At 37.2% G+C, this 27999-nt stretch overlaps 3 protein-coding genes and 1 non-coding gene across 6 annotated transcripts; 1 reads left to right on the forward strand and 3 right to left on the reverse strand.

Annotated features, from left to right (window-relative positions):
• Nucleotides 1–2416: 2416 nt before the first annotated feature.
• On the reverse strand, nucleotides 2417–11190 carry LOC112564329 (oxysterol-binding protein-related protein 1-like). The gene is made up of 8 exons (XM_025239057.1): nucleotides 11059–11190; nucleotides 10059–10137; nucleotides 9798–9851; nucleotides 7910–7980; nucleotides 7344–7402; nucleotides 6583–6694; nucleotides 5066–5113; nucleotides 2417–4845 (listed from the first exon to the last, which is right to left on the reverse strand). Exons 1-8 carry the CDS (start codon nucleotides 11170–11172, stop codon nucleotides 4699–4701), a joined length of 684 nt encoding a protein of 227 aa, XP_025094842.1. The 5' UTR covers nucleotides 11173–11190; the 3' UTR covers nucleotides 2417–4698.
• A 3233-nt stretch (nucleotides 11191–14423) lies between these two features.
• LOC112564328 (phenazine biosynthesis-like domain-containing protein 1) lies at nucleotides 14424–21879 on the forward strand. The gene is made up of 9 exons (XM_025239056.1): nucleotides 14424–15885; nucleotides 17812–17911; nucleotides 18263–18361; nucleotides 18729–18838; nucleotides 19134–19163; nucleotides 19455–19543; nucleotides 19883–20070; nucleotides 20489–20551; nucleotides 20839–21879. Exons 1-9 carry the CDS (start codon nucleotides 15778–15780, stop codon nucleotides 20946–20948), a joined length of 897 nt encoding a protein of 298 aa, XP_025094841.1. The 5' UTR covers nucleotides 14424–15777; the 3' UTR covers nucleotides 20949–21879.
• Nucleotides 21646–27919, reverse strand: LOC112564327 (nuclear hormone receptor HR96-like). Of its 3 annotated transcripts, none has more exons than XM_025239052.1 (6): nucleotides 27836–27919; nucleotides 27431–27579; nucleotides 25060–25404; nucleotides 24783–24897; nucleotides 23533–23855; nucleotides 21646–23375 (listed from the first exon to the last, which is right to left on the reverse strand). In XM_025239052.1, exons 2-6 carry the CDS (start codon nucleotides 27449–27451, stop codon nucleotides 22731–22733), a joined length of 1449 nt encoding a protein of 482 aa, XP_025094837.1. In that variant the 5' UTR covers nucleotides 27452–27579; nucleotides 27836–27919; the 3' UTR covers nucleotides 21646–22730. The 3 variants fall into 3 exon arrangements, with proteins under 3 accessions (XP_025094837.1, XP_025094839.1, XP_025094838.1); XM_025239054.1 differs by having other exon boundaries at nucleotides 26979–27579; XM_025239053.1 differs by having other exon boundaries at nucleotides 26975–27579.
• Trnar-ccu lies at nucleotides 27833–27930 on the reverse strand. Its single transcript has 2 exons — nucleotides 27894–27930; nucleotides 27833–27868 (listed from the first exon to the last, which is right to left on the reverse strand). It is a non-coding gene; the product is annotated as a tRNA-Arg (tRNA).
• Nucleotides 27931–27999: the final 69 nt, after the last annotated feature.

The following is a 27999-nucleotide window of genomic DNA, read 5'->3' on the forward strand; positions in this document are numbered from 1 at the left end:
AGGATCATGACTTTATTTTGTTCTTTTAATCCGTGCTTTTATGTGAACGCTTGAGTTACTAAGTTCTAGACCAACTTTTACTTTTGTAGTGGGGGCTGTGGTGGTAACCATCTGATAACAGGTAGACATGAATATTGTTTTAATGTTCCAGCAGAGAAGTAGTGTTCATAAGAAGTTCGCATTACATCTGGTTTCTATTGACGATAACGCCATGGCGAGTATGGATAAACCAGTAATAGAAGAAATTAAGATCTTCAGCCACTACTAATAACTGCAGGTAAACAATATTTATTGCCTGGTTGCCTCAAAAGCAAATTCACATAACCCGATAGACTTAATTTGTTCTGTAATACGATTGGTGACAGAATTCAAAAAGAGCTGCCATCGATAAACTTCGGGGATGAGGATCAAAGATAAAAACCAACCAAACCAACCAAACAAACCAAACGAAATAATAATGAACTTAAATGATAGAGAGAGAAAGAAAAAGATTCGTGGCTGGTGGAAAAGAATGCAAACAAACACAGTCAGCCAATATTTTTTACAGCTGACCTGTCAGCAACCACCAAAATCAGAACTGTCCACGCTTGAAATATGAATGACAAAGGGTGATGCTACCAGATGTCTGAATGTTGGCTGCAACGCTTGGTTTGGCCAAGTTTTATGCAACGAGCCTCGTTGGTTTGACTGGGTGCTGCGATGACCAGACAATTAGAGAAGCAGTTTTATCATCTCAGTTATCACGATGTCAACAATTATATGCTCAGATAAATGACCATAAAGCATTACAGCATTGTTAAATTTTTGCTTATGGTCTTCACTTTTTCTTATTTGTTTTAAAGTTGTCCAGCGAACAAATCTGACTGCAGATGAAATTTTGAGAGTAATTGTGCTCCTGTTCGTGTTTTTCCACATATTTCGCTGTTGTAGTGTTCACGCAGAGAGATTTGTCATTTTTACAGCTCAAATGTAAAATTTATAAAGTTTACTCCAGATTTTACGCGAAAATATTTTTTAAATATGGAGGTACAAATAAATATAATTGCAAACACCGATATGTGCTATTTTGTACGAGCAAAAATAGCAGATGCAATATGCATATGAGCTTCGGCACATTTGTGTAGTCATTGTTAGATAACTGATAAAGACTTCAGTCTGTAAAGCCTCTCTCAATTAAGCCAGCATGGTAAAAGATTTTTAATGTGACGCAGTTCCAGACCAAGCGATCCGCCAACGACGAATATTTCAAAGAAAACAACGTGTAAGCTATGATGGAGTTAATGTGTACAAGATGAGTCATAGCTCATTAATGCAAACTATTCGCGGTCAGGGTATTGTAGCTAGCTTCTAAAAATCACCATACCCGTGGCAGGTGGCAATGTGTCGCCTAAGATGTCTCCTACCATTGTCGTCTCCTGTTTTCAAGTCGGAATAGCAGACCGCACTACTGTCGCCAAGCTCGCGCGCGCCTCCTGGAGTACAATGAGACGGCGCGCGCACACCGCGGCCGCAGGGGCCAGAGATGCGCAGCCAATCACGGCGCTCCTTTTTTTGCGATGCCTCGATTAGCCACCACTTCACGCGATAATTAAATTTCATTTTCATCCATGCCATCACTTTAGGAAATGATGGGGTATGCACACACACAGCACTGGGCTCTATGCACGGGCTGCTTTCGTACTGAAACAATTATCTCTCTCTGAAGCCAGCATCGCGGCGCAGTTCTTAATTCAGATTAATCAAACAGAGTGTGGTCTGTGTGTGTGTGTGTGCGTGTGCTGGTTTTTTGTTGTTGTTTTTTTTTTAATCTCATGTGTAACTTACAACTTCTAGAACGCACATACAAAGATGATGTGTCATCTTGGGCAAATAATCCAGAAAGACTACACTTTTTTGTGTGTGTGTGTGTGCTATATTTTTTCGGAAGCATATAATAACAATAATATAATAAATGTGTTATTTATATTAGAGCCTAATCACGCTCACGAATGAGTATGTTTTCAGCGGAGACATGGACAGAACGCAAAGGAACGGGTGGAAAAACAACTATGCAAACAAGTAATGAAAGATAAACATAGACAACACAAAGAGAACACAAACAGAAAGGAGGGAGAGCGTCCTATTCATCTGCAGAGGAAGACATGCAGGCGGGGTAGTCAATTGACTATAATTACTACTGACAACTATGTTGATTGGTGTAAGGAGTAATGCTCGTGAATCAGATGTATAAGCAAAATTTTCAAATATTTGATGTCAATATGTTCACGTCATTTGTCTGCAAATAATGAACCTATAATAGTCGGATAGTATATGCAAGTCATTATAGCACAAAAAAAGGAATGCAAAATAAAGTTTCAAGTTTAATAAACAAAAGCGTACCACATCATTCGTGAATATTAAAAAGGCATCCCAAAAGTACAGAAACATTTTATTTTTATTAACGCACTTCGATAATCTTACAATTTTAGAAACATTCACTCCGGCGACACAGCAGATTTTATATATTGCTAGAATCTCACTTTCAAACCAAGAAAAATGATACATAATATTACAGTGTTTCGGTGTATCAGATAAGGTCAAGACTGGCTCAAGTGTACAGGTCAAGATGAAAATATGTACAAGACATTTACTATTGTACTACGACATCGTACCTCGAAATAGCCGTGTTACCCACTCTCTTATCATTTGTTTCCTGTTAAATGTCATTCATAGTTGAGTTACCAGAAAACAGTATGCGGCCCCATATTTGGTTTCTGAGTCTAACTTTAATGACACTGAGATGCGAGGTATGGCAGTTTTACAAACAGTAACGCAACATTCAGGCATGATAATATGTGCAAAAGACACGAATAGGCCCACGTGCGAACTCACGAACGTGCGCGCGAACACACACACATACACGCGCGCGCGCACGCAAGCATACACATACTTAGGCACTCACGCACGCACGAATGTACGCTTGTGACACAGATCATTTGAATAAAATCAGACAGACAACTATAATAAGTCCCCGGGGTAGGTCTGCTCATGTGCAACCCACACAGTCCTCTGTCAAAACTAATGTACACTATGAAACGAGTGGCTATCACGCAATTACGAAAGTACTGGTTCGTGAGAGAATTATCAAGGACAAACAAAAAAATTCCACCCGAGAAATAAACTTTTCCAAAATATAAAAAAAGGATCTCATATGCAGGGACACAAAGCCGAGCTTGGGCTAGCGTGCGCCCTAACAGGCAAGCTGCAAGAGTGAACACTTCACCGGGCGTAATCAGACGACACTATTAAACAAGCACTTAATCAAGAGCTTTCTATCAATAATTAGAAGGCAGAGCGATGCATTCTGGGGCTATCTTCTTGAATCATTTAGCTTCATGACAGCGACAAGAGACATTTCGCTTGTATTTGTGCTGTTTCTGTACATTTTTCTCATTTTCCCCTCCTTTTTTAAACTTATCCTACGAAATCTTTTTTTACTTAGTCATTTTAAAAATTCCGCTTTCGTATCTCAATCATTCACAAATTAGACAGATTTTTATCCAGTCAATATTTTATGTCTGCTGCAGAGAGTCTTTGTCGTGCTTCCAGAGACTTTAACAGTGAAGCCCAAACAACTGTCTAATTGGATTGCAGACCGATGATCGCAATCTGAAATCTCAATGTCACTGCAAAGCGTGAGTCGACCTCTCAAAGTTCGATGTCGAGTAAAACGTGATCGTTGTGTTGCTCTCACTGACTGATTTTGAAAACAAAATGTGCTGGAAGTAACGACCAAATATGCGTCAACCCTTTCTTTAAAGAGAAGACAACATTTCTCCACGACTCCTTTAAAAGGCTGTATTACAAAATGTTCATTCCAGATTGTTAAACGGTTGCTAATTTATCCGATTATCTCGATGTATCCGAATTGCGGCAGCTCAGTTTCATGAACAGGAGGACGGATTTTCTAGCGATACTTTGTCGGCCATATAACAGAACTCGAAATAGAACTGTAAGATACATTTGAGACGGAGTTGGATTGACATCTCAATTAAATTCGATATCGATATAAAATAGCTCTGACCTCACGTAATACTGAAAAATATGAGTAATTAATTGGGTACTGAGCCACAAATGATTTCAATCTGAATACAGAAACACACATAAAATACAAATCCAAGCAAGTCGTAAACTTAAAAAAGCAGTGTAATACTGTTTTGTTTTGCTAATATCGCGACGTTATGAATGTGATAATAGTAATTTTATTTACATTAATGGGAAGCAAACTTATGCGCCTTGAGGATGCTTGACAAATATATTTCAGTTAGTAATGCTGGATGGTACAAAAAAAGCCTCGACAAAACGATACACGTTAGTACCGTTCTTATAAAGCCCAGGTGAAAGAAGATTGGCAGTTGATAAACGAAAAAGCTAAATCGAATCCAAGATTCTGTGAACGATGCAAAGTGCAGTCGTCACAATCTCACAAAGAAACAAATTTCCCAAGTGGAAAAGCTAACCTTTTGATAGCACTTTCGTGCACTTACTGAAGTGTCTGAATGTTTGATGTGTTCGTAATGTAGGCATTTCTGGAGCAGAACTTTAGTAGTAACAAGCTTAATTCCTTAAGATGAATGAAGAAAATTACTTTCTCAACATAATATAAAGCTTGCCAATATATTTTTAAATCACACAATATATGGTCAGCAGTTAACCTGGTTAGTTCCAGAGCGAAAAGCGAGGCTGGTTAATTGTTCGACTCTGTCTGCTGTGATCTTGCTCATCAGCCAAAACATCACCCATCATGGCAGCTTGGACGAAGCTCTCTTGTTCACCAGACTTTTCGAGCTGACCTGAGTAGTCTGCCTGAGAAATTATGTTTAAATATCCAAGTTCATGATATTCAGGATCTACGAAAAGGAAAATCTGAGTCAATCAAGAAAAAAAAATGATGTAACAAAATTAGACATGCATACATTGGTTCCACCACCAACTATATTTTTCGGAAGAGAACTGTAAACGACTAAAAAAGTCTCTATAACGGATAGCTGCTTTTTGACTGATATCCATTACCAGAAGTACTCACCATTTTAATGCCATATCCTGTTGTTCTTGAAGAAGTCTGAGCTGATTCCTTCAAAAAATGAAACGTGCATTTTGCATTAAAAAAACGAGATATTAGGAAAATGTATTTTACAAAAGTTCCACAAAAGGGATATTAAAGGAAAATATCTTGGAATAAAACACGTTCCTATCTATAAACAAATGTCATTACTTACACATACTTTAGTTATTATTGGTACCTAAAGGTCAATATGGAATACAAGTATTTACATAGATATTGATATACATTAGTGAATCGATAAGCATTGAATAATGTACAGCTTACAAATACATGTGTTCAAGGAATCCTTATAGGCCCAATTAACCTCAGGAGTCTCTCTCTCTCACACACACACACTAGTCTCCCTGTTGCGTACATTTGTGACTGGTGAAAGTCCCATTTGAAACAGAAGAAACAGAAGGTTTAGGTGAAACCAACGACAGGGGCATAAGACTCCTAAAAGTTTGCACAAAGACGCCGACTCACCTTAGTCAATACTTTCTATCCACACAAAGAATCCAGGATCGTAATAATTATTCAGATGATTTCGTCTTTAACCATATCATCTTTTTGCCAAGGCGATTTAAATTCAGCATTACCAAGACCGTAACCAAGAACGGACGGAGACAACAGCTGAGAACTGAATCGAAGACTACTGGCAGCCCACAGAATAGGAAATGACAGGTGACAACAAAAAGGCAAACCAACTACTGAAGACCCTCAACAAGACCAATACGCCTGCAGACCTACCAGTCCTACGGGAAGAGGTCGCGAAAAAGGGAATGCAGTCTGAAAGCAGGAAAATCTCCTGCTCAAGTGTATTTCATGCGGAAACAACAAAGCTCTTACTGCACTGTACAAAGAATCTGGAAAGCAAAGAATGTCCCAAGAAACAGACGCATTCATTAGTCACACTCCTCCCCCCCCCCCAAATAAAACGGATATAGTAAACTGTCAGAACTACAGAACTATACGACTAATCATTCGATGACCAGTGGCTGAAGAGGATGCATCGGATATCGTGCAGGAAATATAAACCAATAACTTTGTACGACCAGTGCGTCTATACAATTGTTCGCCCCGACCAGCATAACCAATCAAGAGATGAATGAATGAACGAACAGACTGAGAAATAAACAGAGGGGGAGAGAAATAGAAGAGAGAAGAGAAGAGACGCGAGGACAAGATGAGTGTTTTAAATATTTACTAATGCTTTAAAATCACTATAATAATTATGTCACTTAAAGTTAGAGAACATTCTGACCTATGGTTGTAAAGTGCACGACACATTTTAGAAAAAAATAGACACGCATCCATAACTTAAATACCAAACTTTTAAATGTAAGACAGCCTCGATTACTAGATTTACAGTTTCACATTTGAAAACAGGTAATATGCTTATCTCTGTCATTCACTTTAAACTGTCCGAGGGTACTTAATCACAAGAATAAATATCTATCTGACTTTCATAATTCTTATTTGGGAGATTTTTAACACACCTTTCTTATGATTCTTTTTTCGATAAGTTCTGTTCTTGTTGTACGTTCCAAACCCATGGCAGCAAACAATGGCCAAATTTTGTCTGAAGCTGATGCAAAGTCCTTTGGTGTTCTTCAATGATGAGAAATAAGCACCAATTTAAGACATCTGTGTTAAAATTAAAAAGTCCCATAACCTTTTTGCCATTAGGGAGTGAGGTGGGACATCGCTTATTTTGAGATAAGCTGCCTTTTCTTCCCAAACCTCAAGAGTCAGGTACAAAATTGAACAGCTAGGTAACTAGGGAAACACACTGTGCCTCATGGATGGTGAACCAGCTAGTGTGTATGCCACCAGTATCCAATTCTATTGCTCTAACCACTACAGACTATCTGCTTCCCACGTATTAATGTAAGCTGATTTCTTACAAAACAAGAATAAATATTTACCTGTTTAAAAAGTTTATTTTGTGGAAAAATATAGACGTCTATGATTCCTTTAAGTTATAAGAGATATTGAGAATTCTTGTTAAATATAATAACTTATTTCAATCAGAACATTAACTAAAGAATGTCTTTTATAGAGATTCAAATACACATTTTTCATTTATAGTACAAGAATTCAGATAAAGGCTACCCTACAGAGTATGGATTTTTAATTTCGTTTTTGTTTGTTGAAATCAAATTACAAGCACTTACTCATTCATTAGTGGTGATAAACTTTTGTTGGGAAACATACTTGAGACAAATACAGATGCAATTAGAAAAATGAGAAAACCAACCGTCCTTCTGAATCTGGAAGTTCTGGCTGAGCCCCATATTCAAGAAGCAACATCACTGTCTGAAGGATAAAAATATTTGGCTTGCTTATCAAACACACATGTATAGTGATGACAATGCTTATGAGGATGTTTTCCTTAGCTAAGTTCTTTAGTTCCTTCTTGGAATATAAAACATTTGTTTTATAAACATTTAAAGGCAGACATACCGCATCATATTAGCTCTGTTTTAAACTATTGCAAACGTTGTACACTTTGCTTCAGATACGAGAATGTGACACCACAGATTTTGAAAATGCCAAAGTTAACACTCAGAATACACCTTAACTTTAAAAGTAAACAAACAAAAGCATTATAAATATGAACTCATTAAACCTTAGTTTCTTTTTGTGGCTAAAATTTTGTAACCATAAAATTCTAAAATCGAGACCTTCGTGCCTCAATAATAGAAAAACATTTCTGTAAAAAGATATTTTTACAGAGAGTTTATGTAGCAGTTATAGTCAATATATAAAAAATGTGGATTATACTACTACAGTTCCTGAATAATAAACAGTTCATAAACAAACCGGCCCATGTTCCTGAAACGTAGCTGCATGGAGTGGAGTCCACAATGATCCCTTGTTTTGCTTACTGGGGTCTGAAAATGTTGAGATCTATCAAAGTTGGCATACATTATATGGTTTAAACGTGTTTATTATTCATCATACATTAGAAAATAATTTGTAACAAGGACATCTGAGGTACCACGAAATGGCATGTTTCTTTGAAAGTAAATGTATATTTGTATTAATACTATGTTTTCAAGAAAATAAGTCCTAGACTGATTTTTTAGAATGCCCTACCCTAAATATAAACCAGACAGATGTCAGTCAGTCGGTCATCCCTTGACCGGCAACTGTCGTTGGGGGGAGCACATGGATAGACGCGGTAGCAGACAGGGCCCGCCACTCTTGCCTATCGTGGCGATAGTCAGCAGATCCTGTACAGGACGACCAGTCCAGTCTTTGACGTTTGTAAACCAGTTCTTTCTTTGGCCACCGCAGGGTCGGCTACCGTCGCGAAGTGTCACATGGCCAAAGAAGACCAGCTTGCGTCGTTTGACTGTTGAAAGTAGAGGTTCCTTGAGTCCTTGTTTCCTATAAAGTCGATGGTTCCGTGTTCATCGTAGGCCTTTTTTCCTGTCATCTCGTGTCATTCATCCTCTATGTCCCAGCATTGGCTCTCCCTAGCTGCCTATGTGCCTTTCTTGATGGCACAGTGCACCCCTTTTTATTTTGTAGTCGCTTCGGGTTTGCTTTTCTTCTCTCGCTTCAAGGTCATCCTTTGCTTACAAACATCTAAAATGTCATTCGTGACACATGGCTGTTTCTTATTTCTATGTTTCTTATTTCTAACCTCCTGGGTTATTGATATTAGCATCTCTTTGTTGTTTCCAGCAAGGATGTCTACATCACATTACATGAGGTTCAGCCCGGCAAATTTTCGTGCAACTTTGGGTCTTGAAGCTTCTCAAAATCAAAGCGAATTCGTGTGTGTGAGAGAGAGAGAGAAGAGAGAGTTGCTTCGCTTTCAGCTTCAGCTTCAGGTTCGTAAAAACAAGGTCATGGTCGCGACCTATGTCTGCGACTGGGTACTTCCTTGTCTTGGCCTTATTGGTGCTGGATTTGAAGCGTCTCAGCAGCAGGATATAGTCGATTTGATTATGGATTTATCCCTTAGGTGAGTGCCACGTGGCCGTCCTTGATTTCTTGTGGGGATGTAAGGTGTTAGCTAAGGGTAGTCTCTGGCTCTGCGCAAATCCTAGCAGTCTGATATCCATGTCGTTGATTCCGCCGATGTCAAATTTGCCCACCATCTATAGGCGTCTGGGCCGAGCTTGGCGTTCCAGTCATCGAGTACAACGAGGATGTCTTTTTTCGGAACTGCATTCACAACCTTATCTAGTTCTTGGTAGAACTCTTCCAGTTCCACAATGTCCAACTGGTACCGTTTTAGGTCGTAAGTGAGCTGTTGAACTTTGCAACACTAGTAACATAACATAACTTGTAACTTGTAACGCGTACGTTCCACATGCCAATGGATGTTACCTCTCTCAGCTTGATTTCTGCTTTGGATTCTAATTTGGCTCCAGTAGCACACTTCCGATACATGTATTTGTATGTGTGTAGATGAGTGTATGTATGTACTCATTAATGTATGTTTGAATGTGCCAGGCAAGTTTGCATAGATGGAAGCAAAGACAGTATCATCAAGGATGTTTATTGATACAGAGGAGTTTCAGCTTAAATAATGAAGACCAAGAGGTATGCAGCAGTGAAAGACTATTCAACAAGCCAACTATTAGACGATGCAGATATGAATAGCTTTCTAAAATATTCTGAAAACAGTATAATATAAACAGTTTCCTTCCTAACAAAATTGGCACTCAAATAATGCGCTTTTCAGTTACAGTACCTGCTCCAGTGAGAAGAAGCTGTTCAGCAATCTCTCTGATACCCCAGAAACAAGCTGTAAATTAAAAATAAAATTATAATTAACACCAGCAAAGACTTTAACGTTCCTTTTTCACTGTCTGCCACGAAAATATATTGTTCATTTAAGAAAGTTATGAAAAATTGTAAGCGCGCGTGTACTCACACACAAAATATTAATACTGAGATGAGACAAGAATAAGAAAGAGTTCTCTTCTATAAGTCTAAAAAGTTTGAAACTCACCAATATAAAGCTGACTTTGCCTTGCCTGAAGTCCTGAGCCTTCAATATTAATATTCTCAGTAAGAAATTTCTGCACCAGCTGAAATATTTTAAGTTTTCTGTTTGTTATTGAAAATAACACATGTCTAATACAAATAGGGAAAATATTTTGTGTGCATGGGAGTGGGTGGTTGGGTGGGTGTGTGAGTGAGTGAAAGATGGTTGAATATTGTGAGAGTAGTCTGGAAAAGGAAACTGTGTCTGGGCATGCATATGTGAATGAGTGTGTACATGTATTGAGATTTTTAGCAAAGAACAGAAGGACAAAGAAAAACAAAACAGCAAAACACTCTGTCTCTCTCTTCTTTCCTCTCTTCCTTTGGTTTCTTTCTCTTCCCTCCCCTCTGAAGATGTTTTTACACTTCCCTCTAGCTTCATCCAAGATATGTGCATTCTCTCCCTTTTTCCCTTTCCCATCTACTCACCCTCTAAGACAAAATAAGTCTCTGTATCTCCTCCATCTGCCCATAAGACACCTGCACTCTCTCATTCACCCTTTTCCTCACATATGGATCAAGCTGCATAAATGTAAAGATAAACTACTACAGTAAATGTTGCTTTTTAAACCAATCATCAAATTTTAAGTGACTTTTTTAGTTTAAAGGAATGTAGTTGTAGCATTATTCTTGCAAAAATCGCAAAATTTTGGGCAGTACAGCTGTATTTCTGAAAATTATGAGTTCTTATATCGAAGGCACAGTTTAATGACTGATGGCACTCATGTTATATATACACAACAATTCTCCAGTAACATCTTCCAATTTTGACTTTGATCGAAATATTTATGTTGTTGTTTATGCTAGTTTTGTTAGGTTGTGAGCTACTTTTATTGGCTTTCTTTGTCGACTTTTTTTTTTTTAAGTCTGCATGTTTTGCGCTCAACAACAAAGTTAAATGGCATAACTTAATATAAAAAGCAATGTGTTTATGACATAAAGCAAAGGTAATACAGATCTATCACCTCTTCCGCTCCTTGCCTTGCTAATGTAGACAGACTTTCGATCGGTATTCTTGCCGTGACAAGATGTGACTTTAGATCTCTTAGAATTACATCGTCAAATCCAGCCGCAGCCATTTTTGGCGTCTATGCCAACAGCACCATATACTTCCGGTTTCAGTACGTATGTGAATGGTAACTTCATTCGCGTAAAATTAATGTAGGTTCTTGCTTGGAATAAGCCACAGTTTGTTAAGTTAATTAATACAAATACTTATCATTATCTTCTATTGGCAATATTTTCTCATTTTCATTCAATGTGCGAAACGTTAGTCTTTTCAGTACCTTTTTTTAATTCGTGAGAAAAAAGGATTTGTCTCCCCTGGGCAATCTAAAACAGATTGTTTCCGCTGTCTCCAAGCACGCTACATATTTTAATTCTAGTTTATCGAGGTAAGATTTTTGAAGTTTATGATTAAAAAGCATAAATCAATTTTAGGCCCTGTTGGGTCCCTGTGCTCCTCAAGGAGTAACAAGGAAAAAACAGTATTGTGTTAATTAATTTTTTTCATTCCACGTTCAAATCAGCTGTAATACCAGCGCTTTTATATTGGTAAATGAATATTATACCATCAAAAAACTGCAAATGACTACTGAGCTCTTAATCGTCGCGATTGCTGATAAAGTTTGGGAAATAATGATTCCTACAGAACATGGCTTGAATAGTGATTTAAAACCCCTAAGTTATGACCTAAGTTACATATTTCCTAAATAAAAAACAAAAAGCACACACATTTATAACTATAGATTACGCGCTCGACGGTCTCCTTTTTGATACGTGTGTGCATGACATCTTAACCCAGTAGCGTGGAAATGGGCTAGAAGATTAACATGCGTCCACTTCCCAGTAAACATTAGTTCAAAATACTTGTTTAGTAGAAGATAAAAGAGATTTCAAGGATTAAGTTGTTATTATCTTAAAATATGGTGAGATAAAAAGTAGGGAGTTACTATGAAAGTATAATATCAGAGAATGATTAAATATTAAATAATAGAAATAATGTTGAATGTTATTAAGCATCACCACACTCTTTGTGGATGCCACTTATAAACCATCTGTTATTTTGTATGAAATATGTAAAAAGAAGATATAAACACCAGTACAAAACATCTAAGTGCTGCAGTTCATTGATGTTGATTTTCCAATACTTGTGTATGTACATATATTTATGAATAAATGTTGGGTGTTTATATGCTGGATTACTGACACAGACACAGGAATGCATAGCTGACATGAAGCCCTGGATCCTCCAAAACATGCTGCAACTGAATGATGATAAGACTAAATTGTTACTTACTTGTCCAAAGAAATTTCTAAGTCATTTTTCTCTCCTTAAGTCTCTGTCTATAAACAACTCAACCACTCCTTTCTCCAATTCTGTCCACAGCTTGGGCATCATTCTTGATCAGAGTTTGACTTCGCATCAACATATTTCTCATATCTACAGAACTGTTTACATAGAACTTCTTAGGATTAGTACCATTCATCATTATCTCACCACTGATGCAACTAAAACTTCTAATCTGTGTCTTTGTGCTCGTGAGGATGGACTGTTGTAATTCTCCTTTAGCTGGAATTCCCAAGTATCTTCTTTACAAACTTCAATGCTGCTTGCCTCATCTGCAGACCATCTAGATGTGAACATATATCACCTATCATCTGGCTTCTTTACTAGCTGCCATTCATGAATTATGTAGCCTACAAGCATTCCACTTTGACTTGCTCTGCTGTTTCTGGCACTGGTCCTCAGTACCTCACTGAACTTACTCCAATCTATACGCCCACACGACTTGGCTCATCTTCTGACACCAAGCTTCTGTGAGTCCCACTTGCTAAGACAAAGACACATGGACAGAGGTCTTTCTCCTACCAATCCCCATTAACTTAGAACAGATTACCTATCAGCCTTTGACACTCTGATTCTTTTACCACCTTTAAGTCTAAACTTAAGACACATCTTTTCAGAACGACAACTTCACTGTGACCTTGTCCTGACCATGAGTGTGCTTGACGTGTATCTGTAATTTACTTTGTGTATGAGCGGGTGTGTGTTGTAGAAGTGTGTCTGTTATATGCAAATATGGGTGCATGGTTGTTGATTCAGTCTGTGTATTATTTATGTGAAGCGCTCTGAGAAAATCATTCGAAAAGCTATAACCTCAACATCATCATCATTATTATTATTAATACACACAAATAGGTAGGGTAGGGAAGTCGAATTCATGGGCTGCATACAACCCATGAAATCATTTGGTCTGGCCTAGCTAAGGAAGCGACAAATATGGCTTGAGCAATTATATAGCAGGCTAATTTTTAAATTGATGATTTTGCATAGTCAGTGAATGATGTTCCCTACCACTGCTGTACACTGATACAGAACACTATCATGCTGGAGAGATCTTAGAGATGAGCAGGACAAATAGGAAAGCCAGTTTTGAGAAACATAAAATATCTTGGAGTGCTGTTAGCTAGTTAATAATTTTTATATTTATGATTATTTGGAAAAGACACAAACAGTAGAATAATAAAAAATATTATATTAACATAGGTATGATTCAAAAGTTATTCATATCATTTATTTAAATGTAAAGAATATAATGCATTCCTATGCTTGGTGAAGTATAAAATGCCTTATGATTTTTTAATTATTTTATTTTAGTAGACATAATAACTTGGGCAGAATATTAATTAGTGTTTGTTATTTCACACTTTATCAGAAGTATTAGTACATATTCTTATCTCATTTTATTTTTACTGTGACAGATACAAAATCATATCTGTGTTATGGGACACATTCTTGCACAATGTGAATAAGAAGAACCTACAATCAACATCTTATGGTGCTGTCTACCAATTTTTTTAAAGTCATCATAGCATCAGCTGATCAACTTTTTAGTAATTATAATTCAAAGTAATTTCTTTAAGCAGTAACTATAAAATATTCTACAATTGTGGTATAATCACTAGCACTTTGTTACTACTCTTAGTACTAAAATCTGAAATTCACATTTTGTGATACTTGGTAAAGTCCTAACCTGCATGACAATTGATGTGCCTATCCAGCTAAATTATTCACAGCAAAGAGCTAGTTTCCAAATGTCTGCAGAAGAAGCAAGAATGGACTTTAAAGAAGTGCTGCCAAAGCAGGGAATGGTGTATCAGGAAGATATGCCAACTGTGGTTCTTTGTAAGCCTAAGCTGCTGCCTTTGAAGTCAGTGACACTTGAGAAGATGGAAAAGATGCAGAAGGATGCTATGGAGCAAGTCAAACAACAAGAGCTTAATCAACTGGGGCCTGAATCTGACCTGTACAAAGGATTTTAATTCCTGCTCTTCTGGTCACTTTTGTGTAGCTTATTGACATGACTGTTTAAATGGAAGCGACGCTCTTAACATTACCAAATGTGTAAATAATTAGTAAGGTAAAAGAAAAAATGCTAAAGAGAAAAATAGTGAAAGATTTGATTTTGAGAGGGAAGAAAATTAAAGCATAGACTGTAAAGTTGAAGGTAGTATTTTCTGTTTTGTTTGTAGAGTTACCAATGAAGATGCTATTGAAGATGTCTTTTTAGATGTATACAGTAGTATTTTCAATAACGCATATTTTTGTTGTTTCTTTTGACTGAGCTTTGTTTTCATTCTGAATCATACTGATCATACTGAGAGTGAGAGAAAGGGGAAAAGTCAGAATTGGAAATGCAGTTTAGATCATGTGCTTATATGATTGAATACCTAGTGTCTTAATTTTCATGTACAGACTTTCCAGCAGTTCACAGTTATAAATGTTCTGATACCAGTTACTTCCTGTGCTCATTTTTTTAAAAAGCCACTAGTGATTAACAGTATCAGCACATTATTTACAGCAACATGAAACTGAATGGTATAATTATTTATCACTAACTGTTATAATATGCAAGTTCAGCACTACCATTTTCAGTCAGGTTCTTTAACTTATTTGGTTCACACAATGCATGTGATAGCAAAAACGAAAAATGTAGTGCACAGTGTCATCAATGAATAGAATTTGATTAGGAGAAATCGATGTGGTGGTTTTCATTTTCTTGTAGAAGATTGTAAATTTTGTCCGTGTGTGTGTGTGCTTAGAATTAATTGTTTCTAGTTACCTAAACTTACATGAGAGTGCTGCACGGGAGACAACTATTACGATTTTTTTTTTTTTTTTAATTTACGAATGTAAATTAGTACATCGACATATTGTTTCAAATGTATTCACTCACTAAAGGCCATGAATAAACTTGAATAAACGGCATCTTCTGTGTGTGTGTGTGTGTGGTGAAAGAGAGAGGGTCATGTACATAAATATATTCGCGATAAAACTTTAAGTGAAGATGTCCGTTTGAATATTGGGAAAATGTGTACGAATAATATTGATGTCTGATGTCTACTATTCTCTTTTAGAAAGAGTACTGATTGGATTGCTCAATCACCATGTTGCGAAAACGCAGGTACACACCCAGTCCATTGAGAGAGAGAAACAAAAAACAAAAAAAAACCTTTAACTAAGCCGGCAAACCAGAAGTGGTTCGACCTATTAGAAAACCAGCCTGACACTAGTCTTGAAGTAGCGCCATGAAACATTTTGATTCGCCTAGCTGTCGAGACAGACTGCTCCCTGGCGTCCTTCAGCTGACACAGTATACTCGACTGACGGTCTACTGACTATGGCGGCTAATAACCAGACCCAGCTCAAGCTCTACACTGTGGATGCCTTTAGCAGCATTCCTTTCTCTGGCAATCCTGCTGCTGTGTGTCTTTTGCCCTTGGATCGGGTATGTTTTCATCAGTTAACAATCCGTAAATAAGCGATATTTAGTTTAAGCATCTTATAAAATGCAAGTACTGGTGGAGAAATGATGACGAAGCATGCATGTGCTGGCAAAACAAAACGGTCTCAGCTGGATGTGATGGAGCATAGGTCTCATACCTTGATGGACTGGAGCCGTATGGCAGAAACAGACACGCGAGACAATTAGAACGCACGACCTGAATATGCAGCGCGTGCATTCGGTCTTCACACATCAATTCCTTGCTAAGAGTCGTAATATCTTGTCAGGATGTGGATACACAGTTGTTTAGAATTTCAGCGCGAGACAAATAAAATCCATTCCTCAATTGCAGCTGTGACTAACAAGAGTTGTGATGTGGCTTTCGATGTTTTCTTATTGTCTGTGTCTATATGTCATGCAAATAATACAGCCGTGCAGATTTCGTGGTACTCTGCTTACATTTATTTTTTATTTGTACTTTTCGGTGACCGTGAGATAGGCCACGTAGCAGCATAAAGAATCTCCTCATACGACCAGCTATCTGCCACGAGGCTGAAACCCAGTCCTTACTCGGCCTCACTAGTGTTGCTGCCAAGCTACCATACTATTACACGTAGTTTTTTAGCACAACAAGCAGGTCAGAGTAACAACATAGGCAAACTGGGTTACAGTATGCACACATCAAATCAGATAGGCTAGGACAAAAAGAAAACTAGGTCATAATTTTCTCTTTTTTTTTTGAAGATGTTCGGTTGAGGGTTGGACAAGCTAGAACATATCCATATATATATTTCAGATACTTGAACTTCGCAGAGAACTTTAGTATATCCATATATTTCATGTATGGGGCTTTGCAAAGGCATGTCTCGCTAACAATCATTCGCTGAGAGGACCAAGGGAGTTGTGTCGAATGATGCTGTTTGGGACACATGTGGTTGTTGAGATGTGCTAATCTTGATAGTCAAAAGACTATAAGCCATTGCTCTAATCCCAGTAATCCATAGCCTGGAATTCAGAAAAGGTGTTTCATGCGTGCATGCTAAAATATTTTCTAAAAGATTTAGAATGTGATTCATGTGCTTTGTAAGCACTAACAAACGGGCGCACATATGCACACACGTGACGCGCATATGGCTGTTGGCTTGTATAGTGGGATACTGTTTTCTAAGCACTGTGTAAAGCTCAGTGTAAGATATTATTTTCACAAATAATGTTTGTGGCAAGCTCAAGGCTCTTCACAAAAACAAATTTTTACAGCACAGACTAGTTCACATATTTCTTCAGGGGCAGAGTACTGACGGGTCTTAACTGAACAAAATGTTGCAAATGTAAAAGTTCCAGTAACATATATAATGCACGCACAATGACAGTCAATGCTTTAAGAAGGAACTCCGCAGGCTCTGGGACATTTGAGAAAGCAGGAGGGTCTTGATTAGATACTGTGGTAGAGTGAATATCCTTTTTTTTTCGTTCTCGAGATTAACGCTGTAGCCGGACAGTATATCACTTATAATCTACATAAACATAAATCTTTCTGAGCAAATCAACGTTTCTAGGCCTTTCGAGAACGGAAAGCGGGTATTCACTCAGATTTGAGAGAATAGTATTCTTTGCATTGAGCTTTCTTCAGTCATTGAAAAATTTGCGCCTTACAGCAACAATAAAAGTAAAGCAGCCCGCAATTCGCCACGCCAACAAAGCGTTGATTTGGAGTTGTGGATACGTTCTTACAACGTTGTGACGATCTTTCTTTAAGCAGTTATAAGGCTACATCATTTCTCATATAAAAATTTAATTTATTCATAGCCAAGGTACACGTCCGAAAGGCTAAAACTACCGTTGAAATAACAATTAGCATCGTCTTTTTGTTAGTGTATTTCCTGAGCTTTTAGCCATTACTTTTAGTAAACGTCATGCTGTCTTTTTCAGGTAATCTCTGATAAAACACTGCAGGACATCGCTGCAGAAATGAACTTATCAGAGACGGCCTACATCCGCCTGTTGTCAGACAGTGAAAGCTTCCAGACTAGTCAGTTGGTACAAGTACAAATTGTATTCGCACAAAGGCGATTTAAAAATGAAAGCGATTGTTAGTGATTATTTAAATGTTAATAATACCTTACTTAATTTCGAATGAAGAAACTATACAGGCAACAGATGTGGAAACCGAACGCAGAAAATGTGCTCATGCATCGAAGTCAACGGGATGAAATGAGAAGAAAAGTGTTGCACAATATAGCTCTTCGTGTGGACTCTTAATATTTTGGTGCACTAAGCATTTTGATAGAGTTAACTATTGAAAAAAATCGTGTTACGTGCAATCATGTCCCATTGACAATAAATTCATTGGCATAGAGACCTATCTTTGACATGTGTGCAGGCAGTCGGTTCGGTTTACGTTGGTTTACCCCGGTGGCAGAAATCAAACTTTGTGGGCACGCCACCCTTGCTTCCGCACACGTCCTTTTCAATATTCTGGGTGAGTCTGCTTCAGCCAGCGGTGCAGCTTCGCTGCGGTGCGGCTTAGCAAACACCCGTTCCCCAATGACATTATTTTGCATACTTATGTGTCACATGAGCAGGTGCTTGTTAGTCCGTGTTAACAATACTTTCTAGCTTAAGTATCAATATCACCTTTAAAAAGTTAAATTTTTTGATTGGCCGAAACATGGCTCTTTCTTGGGTGTCACAATTGTACACGACAGAGTTAGGCATTAGACGTGGAGATTATAGTCTCATTTACTGTTGTAGTGTAAGCCAAGCAGCACAAACTACGGTATATTTTTGTGAAAAGGTAACGTGGACATCTGAAAACGCGAAAGGATTTTTTAAACAATGACTTGCAGGCAACACTAGTTCCAGCATTGCCTTCGAGACGTTGAGCGGTGACCTGATTGTCAAGCGCAAAGGTAACAGCATCTCTATGGACTTCCCTGTGGGCAAAATCGAGAAGAAGGTAAATTTTTTTCTGTATGCTAAAAAGAATTTTGCGTTGGACAAAAAAATCGTCATTATCATCATGTTATCAAGCTTGTGCTTAGGGTGTAGCATATGTGATAGAACATACTTTTACCAATGACACCTAAATCAACTTCATGTTACTATTTCCTTTTTTGTGTAGATGTACAGTTCTTGAGTTTCTATGTTTATGAGGCTTTAATTTTATGTCATGCTTTCTTAAATACAATCTCCAGAAACAGATATTGAAGTGATAAAATGTTACAGATGCGATTGCCTGTTTTTCCTTTCAGAGCGAAGAAAACTATGCTCCTCTTATCAAGGTAATTTTCATGTTGTTTACAACTTGTGACGCTAAATTATTCTGCATAACCTTCATAGGGCATAAAGTGTTGGATATATAGACACCAGTGCAGGATTCATTCTAAACAGGAATCAATGCTATTGTCACTTAACACTATTCACTCAGCGTAGTCACGCAGCCCACTGCATCTACACTGCGAGACACTTTAATCAGCCCAGTGCCCCCATCATTATCAGAAGTTTTGGAATACCCATGATAAATAGTCACTTCGTTGCTAAGGTGATGATAATGGTTTGTTTGCTATTTTTAGGCACTGGGGAATACTCCAGAAATTGTTGACGTTCAGTACTGCTGCGATTTGAGGTATTTACTCATTCGCTTCAAAGAAGGTTGGACAAGGTGAGTATATGTAAATCCATTGGTGTGTATATATATATAATTTATATAGATAATTTAAACACATAATATAAACAAAGAACTGTCATTAAATGCTATTATTTTTTTCTTCTGATGACGGCAGTCATCATGAGTGATGGAGACTCGGTTTTTTTGTTTTTCGTTCATTAAGTTCAGGAAGCCAGAAGCTGAGAGATACACTAATAGCAAAAATAATTGAAGTGGTTGGTTTGGGAAGCATGCATAATCCTTGGTAATTATTTATGGCGGGTCGTTGGGGTTCAAACGTTAACTGTTGAGGACGACATGACGACGACGATGCATCATCATCATGATCATCAGGAAGGAATTCGAGCAGTGGAAACTAGACATGATTATGCTGGAGAGGTCGATAAAAGAGCTGGTTGTACTGATTGTAACTATAAGAGGCAAAGAAGAAGATGGCTTCGTCGACGAAAAGGGCAACCCATACGATTTTGTGTCTCGTTGCTTCGCACCGTGGACTGGTGTACCCGAAGACCCTGTCACAGGTAAGAAATTTTGATTTTGCTTTATTTTACCATATGAATCACCAGGAAAAAAGGACTGTCGTTAGATTATCTACCCTATATTCTAACCTTTCAAAAGTTCTTGGGGAAATTCGAGTGCCTGGCTAAATTCAGTAGGACAAAAAGCGTAGTCCTCTTAGTATGTTAGTGACAAATTATTTTTAGAGCCCATAATAATAGAAAGGTCACTAATCACTATAGCCTAGAAAGAAGATGCATTAGTCAATAGCACGTGCCAGCTCCATCTTGATGCTGGTTAGCGAGATTGAGTAGGTGGAGGTAGTAATTCTGAATTATTATTGCGAGACTTAAAAGTCAGTAATTGGAAAAGTGTGAAAAAATGGTGAGATGATTACATGTTGCCTCGAATAAAGCTTTCTGGGTACTGTGGGTCATACAGGGTCTGCGCAGACCATCCTAGCTAACTACTGGAGTCTAATACTTGGGAAAAAGCAGTTTAAAAGTAAGTTTTCATTTGATTTAAATTACATTTAAAGTATTTATTCGCAAGTCGCAATATTATTTTCACAATGCACCTACTTTATTGTATCACACCAAATACTAACGACTTGTATCCTTGTCTGGACAGCATCGATTTTACTTTGGGTTATTATGTCTGCGTGTTCACGCAAGAATTACAAAAGTTTAGGCAAACAAGTTTGCGTATGAAACAATGTTTTCCTAGCAATTGTCGTTTACTCACACTTTGTTGCCAGACATGAGTTTGTCAGATTGTTCTCTCTGATTTAGCTCGCCAGTGTTCCAAGCGGGGCGGCGATATTCATCTGGAGCTTGACGGCTCCAGAGTTCATATAGTCGGCCAGGCGACATGTGTCATGGAGGCCACGCTGCTTCTCTGAGTATGGACAAAAAATCTGTGGTCTGACCACTGCTGACGGTCGACTCGTACTTCTCATTTATGCATGGAAATGCTGTAATCTACCAGCGTCAGAGGCAGAATTAGTTACTTTCTTCGGTAGCAACTTTAATGCAGTTTTGTGCTTACAGGACTCGTTCAATCTATCAAGTGACATTTTCACAAACACGCTTAGACCCTAACAAAGTAACGATTAAATTTTTAGGCTAAATTTCGCCAGGCCGGCATATCTTGGGTTGTCAGCAGAGCAAAGGGTTGCCACCATGAAGTGTGTTGGGAAAATGGAGCAGGGACACATCGCACGTGATGCTGATGTTGTGTTGCTGTGTTAACTATTTTATTTTGGGTAATTTTAGAATGTGTGGTGTGGTGTTATACGATAAAATAAAAATGTTCACACTACTTCGAAAATATTATATGCCTCGTATCACATTTTAATTCTGGAGCTCCGAACGCGCATGCTCTTTAATACATTTAACATGCGTCACAGCGGTCACACGTGTGCCTAACATGGTGAAGGTGATTATATTTTTATGCAAGAAGATGCTTAAACCAGGTTTTATATAAGCCAGAACAATACCTCTTAAGCCAGATGATAAATGCCAGAAAGTTGTTTTATTTAGTATGAACCTGTCCACTGTGAATGTAGTAATTGCATATGGGTGTGTGCGATGTGATGCTTAGTTTATTATGAGAACTCGATCGATCCAACAAAAGAAATGTTCTATCTCTGTTGTAAACAGAAGCAGACAATTAGGATGTACTGTAGATTAAAAGATCAGCATAAATTTAAATTGCAGCTGAATATTTTATTTAGTGTATAAAGCCTGAACCTGTCAAAACAAAATGCCTTAAATTTATTTTAATCAGAGAATTTATTTTTGTGACCAAATAAATTCAACTTTTCTATTTCAGTCTTTAAGGTTTTTGTCGTTTTTTAAAAAAAAAAACCCTGTACAATACAGACACAGTAGTTGTTTCTTCGGTGCAGTTTCCCTTAATCTGATGTAGTCAGAAACTATGTTTTCTTCTTCTTTGATTGCTTCTGAATTTATTGAATTTGTTAACTCTAGCTGTTACTGGTAGGCAACAATAAATAAGCAAACATGACCAGGAAGAAAAAGCACAAAAAAATAATAATAATAAAAATAAAACCCCACACATTGGTCTCAAAGAGAGCTTGATTGATAACTTTAAACTAATTTATCAATCAAGCTATTAAACATATACAGATAAATTTAAATAATTAATGACAAAAGACTAGTTGCTATGAAAATAGACTATCTGATTAACATTTTATAATAAGTGAAAGGCATCTGCCATAATATGTAAAATGCATAAATTCTGTTTGGTTTATGATCTGGCCAAGTATGAGCACGCACACCACAAACCTATAATAATTGTAGCTTAAGATTATGAGTAGTGCAAAATAAGAATTAGAATGTTAAACAATATATATAAATAAAACAAACATTATAACACAGACATGATTTGCATAGACTATTATATGCACATTTGTGTGAAAATAAAAACAATAATTAAATATTTAGTGGAATTTTTTTCCATAGGCAATAAGTATGCTTTTATCACAAATGACTTTGCTGAAGACTGTAGATTTATACCTTTATGGTACATTGTCTGAATACATTCAACCTTCTTCATTCATGTCACACAATCAACAGGTTCCTAAATTTTAAAGGAGACCATAGACCATCAAATATTTCAGAAAAATAGATCACAGTCCTTATAACAATTTCAGAGTGATCTATTTCAAGTTAAAAACCTCAAGAAGCAATGGCTCAATTTCTGTAGGGTTCACACTATAGATCACAGTGGTGTATGCCTCACCAAGAGTTTTCAGGTCCCTCAGCATGTCTTGTATAGCTACTAGGTAGTCCTGTGCATAGGTGAATGAGAACTCAGACTCAAGGTAATGCTTTAACAGGATGATGTACTTGTCTTGGAGGGAAGATAACAACTCTCGATCCAAAATGATAGCGCCACATGGATTAAAAAGTGCAAGGATCTGTGCCAGGGCCCACAGTGTATAATTATTAAGGAAGATGGATTTGATTGAACGACAAAAGTTTACATGTGCACCATATAAAGTAGTATTGTTGATGGCACGTTCTAGTATGATGGTGGGTACTTCCCCCTTAGGGCTAAGGAAAACATCTTTCTCAAGAATATAGACACAGGCTGACCTCAATAGGACTGACTGCATAACACTGTTCTTCAAACAGGAGATCTGGTCATCTTTGTGCATGCTCTGGAAGTCATTTACTTTTCCTACAAAACGAATAAGCTGGCGCACTGTTTCATTTGTAGAATTGATGAGTTCATTTAGAGTGGGTTGAGACTTTGAAGGTTCAGATTCTGACTCACAAAAATGAAGCATGGCTATGGTTGCCTGAAGAAAAGATGAATTAAAAATTTAAGCTATGCACGTCTTTTTAAAAAAAAGTATCTGCAAAGAATTTTTTGTTTTAATAACTAAGAGAAAGCTACATCTAATTACAAAAACTGGCATGATATGCAGTTATCATTACTCACAAAAATATACAAACCTGATAAGCTGTGGAGACATCATTCAATATCCACTTCTCTTCTTCATTAAGTCGACGATAAAATTGAGGGTCAGATGGCAGGAGTTCTTGAGGTGGGTGTTTGAACATACAGCCCTGCATTTGTTTTGGAAGACCATACTGTTGACCAGGAAGTTCACTCTCACCTTTACTTGACAATGTCAACGAATCAGTCAAGAATGAGGTCACCTTACATTCTTTGATTTTCATATTGATAACATGTGGTTCAGGAATATCCTTTCCGTTTTGGCGCCTGGAACGGTTTTCTACAACTTTTTCCATTCGGGCTTTCCTTTCTGTGTCATCTGTCAATTATACACATGGGTTCAATGTTTTAATTCAAAAATAGAAAAAAATGATTTAAAACTAAAGAGAATCAGAGCACATTGGACACTGCGTGTGAGAAGAAGAGAGAATGAGAGAGTTATGATTTAAATGATAGTAAATAAACTACATTTGATAGCATCTTTTCATGAGACTTCATATACATGTATGTAAAGCCAGCCTTCAGTAGCGTGGAAGAAAAGGCACTCTATAATTATTACTATTAAGCATGGCCTACAACCAGAAGTATACAAAGGAATGACAATAAAGGAGAATAAAACTGTCTTGTTTTAAAAGCATAAGTGGCAACCTATTTTATATAATTTTTTATATAATTAGTCTTATTTAACAGTTTTTCAAATCTTTGCATGATTTTTTTCTTTTTTTTTTTTAACTTGTATTCTGCAAATTACCACCCATCTGGTGCTTAAAGCTAGGAAATTGGACCATGTCACTCCTCTCCTTTGTTTTTTTCTGCACTGGCTACCCATCCATTCTTGCATTCAGTACATGTTTTCGTCTTTTTGTAGACTACTGCCCCAACTATTTCTCTTAACTTGTCTTCCCTTTCATCCCAGTCAGACAACTCCATTCTTCATCTGATATCCCTGTCACCAGAACTACCACATAGTCACCAGATTTTTAGTTAATGTGCTGCAAACCAGTGGAACTGTAAATGGTTCACTGTGACTCTGTCAAATCATGTGGGAGGCTGAGCCAAGCCCTTCTACCACAATTCACCTTCTATAATAAATAAGGTACCCACACCTGCTGGTTGGGCAAAGAAAGTTTCCATTACAGGAATAGGTTGAAACTGCTCTTGAAATCAACCAGAGTAATTATATGGTAAAGGCCAGCCCAACTAAAATAAACCTAAACCCTATTTGCATTTGTTACCTGTAACTTACCTAAAATCATATCTGCTTTCATGCCAATAGCAAAACATTTGGCAATGCGGCAAGCAGGACAAAATCGGCGTGTTCTAACGTCTACCACGCAGTTTCCTTGGAAAAGACATGATGGCTATAAGCAGAACATAGAATAAATAATATAAATTACAAGAACAAACACTTTTAAGAGCAAGTTTTAAATAAATGAATTTCGTTCACATATTGATACCCAACAGCACTTTCAAAAGACAACTGCAAACACTACGAAAAATATAAGGAAAAAAACTTGTCAAACCTTTGGTTTGAGAGCATTGCGTCTGAAGAAAGCTTTGCATGACTCGCATGTTACTGCATTAAAATTGTATCCTAGTGCTTTATCATGACATACTCCACAAATTTTCTCATCTTTTAACCGATGACGTTTACGAGGTGTCTCATCAAGTGACTCTGTGGAAGAGGTTAATGCTATGTCACTGGTGGTGCAACTACTGGTATCAAGAACAACTTCTTGAAGACATGGTGACATATATGGAGAAGACAAAGATGTATCTCCATGATCAAATAAAGGTTTGATGGCAGCCATGCTGGTTAAAACGTGTGCCAGATCTGTCCCATCTAGACAACATGCTTCTTCCATTTCCTGCAACAAAATCAGAAATGCACGACAGTCTTTCTGTGCCATAGCAGCAATGTCGAGCATAATCTTTTTCCTTTAATTCATAAAAACAAACTTACTGTTCTGTTTCTCACATTTACTGATTTATTTAATTGTGGAGTACCATTATTTTTCTGTTATGTGCTAACTTTCCTATCTGAAGTCTAACACATTTACCATTTTGCCACTGTAAATTCAGCAACATGCAGGTTGCATCTGGGCCAGCTACCTCAATATTAATAAAGCTAGATGGTAGTAGATTATATAGTTGATTTTTGCCTGAAGTAATGTTGAGAATAAATAAGTGGGCATTCCAGCTACCATAATGTCAATTTAAATAATTAAATCATACAGTCTCTGGTTGATCTGCATCAGTCACTCTAGCACAATTATTTTGTAACCAATGCTATGGATAACAGATTAACTGTAAAATTTTCTTGTGGAAATAGGTGCTAAACTGGACCTTAATACAATTGTATCCAGTAACACAGTAATTTATAATTAATTAATTAATATCTTAATGTATATTGATGTGATTGCTGGTAAATAACTTTGTTAAGATGTATGAAGTTTTCTGATCGGTTCTTATTAGCACTAAACATCTGCTACTGTAGCTGCCATAGAGCAGTAGTATATCTCTGGAAGTGGAACATGCTTGCATGTTATCAAAATAGTTAAAAATTAATGACCATCATCATTCTAAGCTCCACATATTCTAATAAAAATTGGTACCAAAACAGATGTCCAGTATAAAAATAATAATTTAGTTGTTACACCTATATATTTTGATTACAGCACATTTTGATTGGTTCATTTTTTTCATCCACTTACTTGATGTGAAAATATTTTTGAAAAGAAATATTTATTTTTCAATGTGTTCTGTTTGGTGGTGGTGGTGGTGGTGGTTGGGTGGGGGGGGAAATGGGGTTGCATTCTTCAGCCTTTCACAAAGTTATTTTTACTCTTATTGGTGATCATTAATTTTCAAGTAATTTAGTTATACATGTATCTAGCTTTAGCTCCAGTATTACATGTCTGATATTTAAAAAATGAATTTTATTTCTAAAATGTAAGTAAAGAATTAGCTGCAAGGTATTATCATTTGATGTGCATGCCCCTGCTAAAAAAATGTTTTTACAATTTAATTAATGATAATAATAAGTGCAAAATTTGTAATGCGCATACTGTCACACTCCTAAGGAGTATGCTCTTATAGCGCCTAAGAATAATAACAAAACATGGACAGCATACGTGGGTCAGGAAAACAAATAACATATGAGCTATAAAAGAATAAACAACCATACTAATAAAATACTAATAAAATAAAATCAAATACAGAAAATTCAAAGAGGAAAATTGTCTGTAGATCAGCTCTTAAGTCATCTTTTTAATGTTTAACTTTCAAATTAACGTTTCTGGGTGCCGCATCGATCTATTTTAATAACATGGTAAGTGATCACTGAACTGATATGAACGACTGCGCCGTTGTTATAAACACTCTAAAGCTGACTATCACTATTCAAGCACTGATTCGCACTGTCACAGGTGACCATACCTACGTTTTGTGGCCACCAGAAGCGACTGGTGTTATTCTGATTTTGAAGCTATATGTACATTAAAACGCCGTTGATCTATTGTCTATAAGACAGAATATTTCACTCGTCTGGAGGAAGCTTTGAAGGCAGTCAGTTGAAACATAGCAAAGCTTGTTTTCCTTTAGATGGTTTTTTTTTTTCAGAAATATAAACATCTCGACATGTTTATACAGTCTCGCACTGCTCACACGACAGAAGGTGGAGGTTGCAGTAGGCGTATGAGTGCATGTGTCCGTAGTTGTCGGTAGAAAAACTAGACCCAAGTGCACACAGACTGCTTAGCTGCTGTCCGCGACCTATCACAGTCTGAAACTGATTTATACTTCTCAAAAACTTTAGGAGGAAAGTTACTGAGAACTGTTGAAAAGAAATCAAATCAAGACAGAACAAGAATAAGAGCTGCGCGTCCTACTTACATCAGACGATTTGTCACCCATTCCAGGAGCACGCAAACTGCTACACTGGGTCAACCTAAGGTAAAGGCCGCTTGCTAAAGGTGCACACAGTCGACACACATGCTATGATGACGCGGGACAGACGATATTTTGAATGATGTATGGATTACCTGCAAAAGAGGATACGATCGCTTTCAGATCAGTTAGAGTAGAAGATAATACTTGAAAATGTTTCACGATAATAGAAACACGAAACGTTCGACATTCTTTCATTTCTAATATTATAGATTTTAAAATATAGAACAAAACTCGATGATGCATAAAACAATTTTGTACCAATCGGTTTCTTCCATTATGTATACATGTAAACTTTTAAACTTTAAAAATCACAATCATCGGTTCACCACACACACAAAAAAAAAACACCTCCGACGGGACTCGAACCCGCAATCCCCGGCTTACACCCCTTCAGCACATGAACAATTAGGAGGCCGATGCCTTATCCATTAGGCCACAGAGGCAGATGAAAACTTGACCTCTTTTGGCTATATAATCTTTAAAAACAGCTAGAGGGCGCGATGTCTCATCGT

The sequence above is a fragment of the Pomacea canaliculata genome, linkage group LG5 (genome assembly GCF_003073045.1).
Source record: "Pomacea canaliculata isolate SZHN2017 linkage group LG5, ASM307304v1, whole genome shotgun sequence".
Classification (NCBI taxonomy): domain Eukaryota; kingdom Metazoa; phylum Mollusca; class Gastropoda; order Architaenioglossa; family Ampullariidae; genus Pomacea; species Pomacea canaliculata.

What these genes read in the sequence shown, in the direction of transcription:
- LOC112564329 (XM_025239057.1), bottom strand. Translation starts at nt 11,172, where the DNA reads ATGGCTGCGGCTGGATTTGACGATGTAATTCTAAGAGATCTAAAGTCA. An exon ending in CAAGGCAAGGAGCGGAAGAG is followed by an intron (nt 10,138 to 11,058) that starts GTGATAGATCTG and finishes AAAATATTTCAG; the next exon opens with CTGGTGCAGAAATTTCTTAC. An exon ending in CAGGATATGGCATTAAAATG is followed by an intron (nt 4,846 to 5,065) that starts GTGAGTACTTCT and finishes ATAATTTCTCAG; the next exon opens with GCAGACTACTCAGGTCAGCT.
- LOC112564328 (XM_025239056.1), top strand. Translation starts at nt 15,778, where the DNA reads ATGGCGGCTAATAACCAGACCCAGCTCAAGCTCTACACTGTGGATGCC. An exon ending in TGGGCAAAATCGAGAAGAAG is followed by an intron (nt 18,839 to 19,133) that starts GTAAATTTTTTT and finishes TTTTCCTTTCAG; the next exon opens with AGCGAAGAAAACTATGCTCC. An exon ending in ACTATGCTCCTCTTATCAAG is followed by an intron (nt 19,164 to 19,454) that starts GTAATTTTCATG and finishes TGCTATTTTTAG; the next exon opens with GCACTGGGGAATACTCCAGA.
- LOC112564327 (XM_025239052.1), bottom strand. Translation starts at nt 27,451, where the DNA reads ATGGGTGACAAATCGTCTGAT. An exon ending in GAAAGCAGATATGATTTTAG is followed by an intron (nt 23,856 to 24,782) that starts GTAAGTTACAGG and finishes TATAATTGACAG; the next exon opens with ATGACACAGAAAGGAAAGCC. An exon ending in ATGTCTCCACAGCTTATCAG is followed by an intron (nt 23,376 to 23,532) that starts GTTTGTATATTT and finishes TCTTTTCTTCAG; the next exon opens with GCAACCATAGCCATGCTTCA.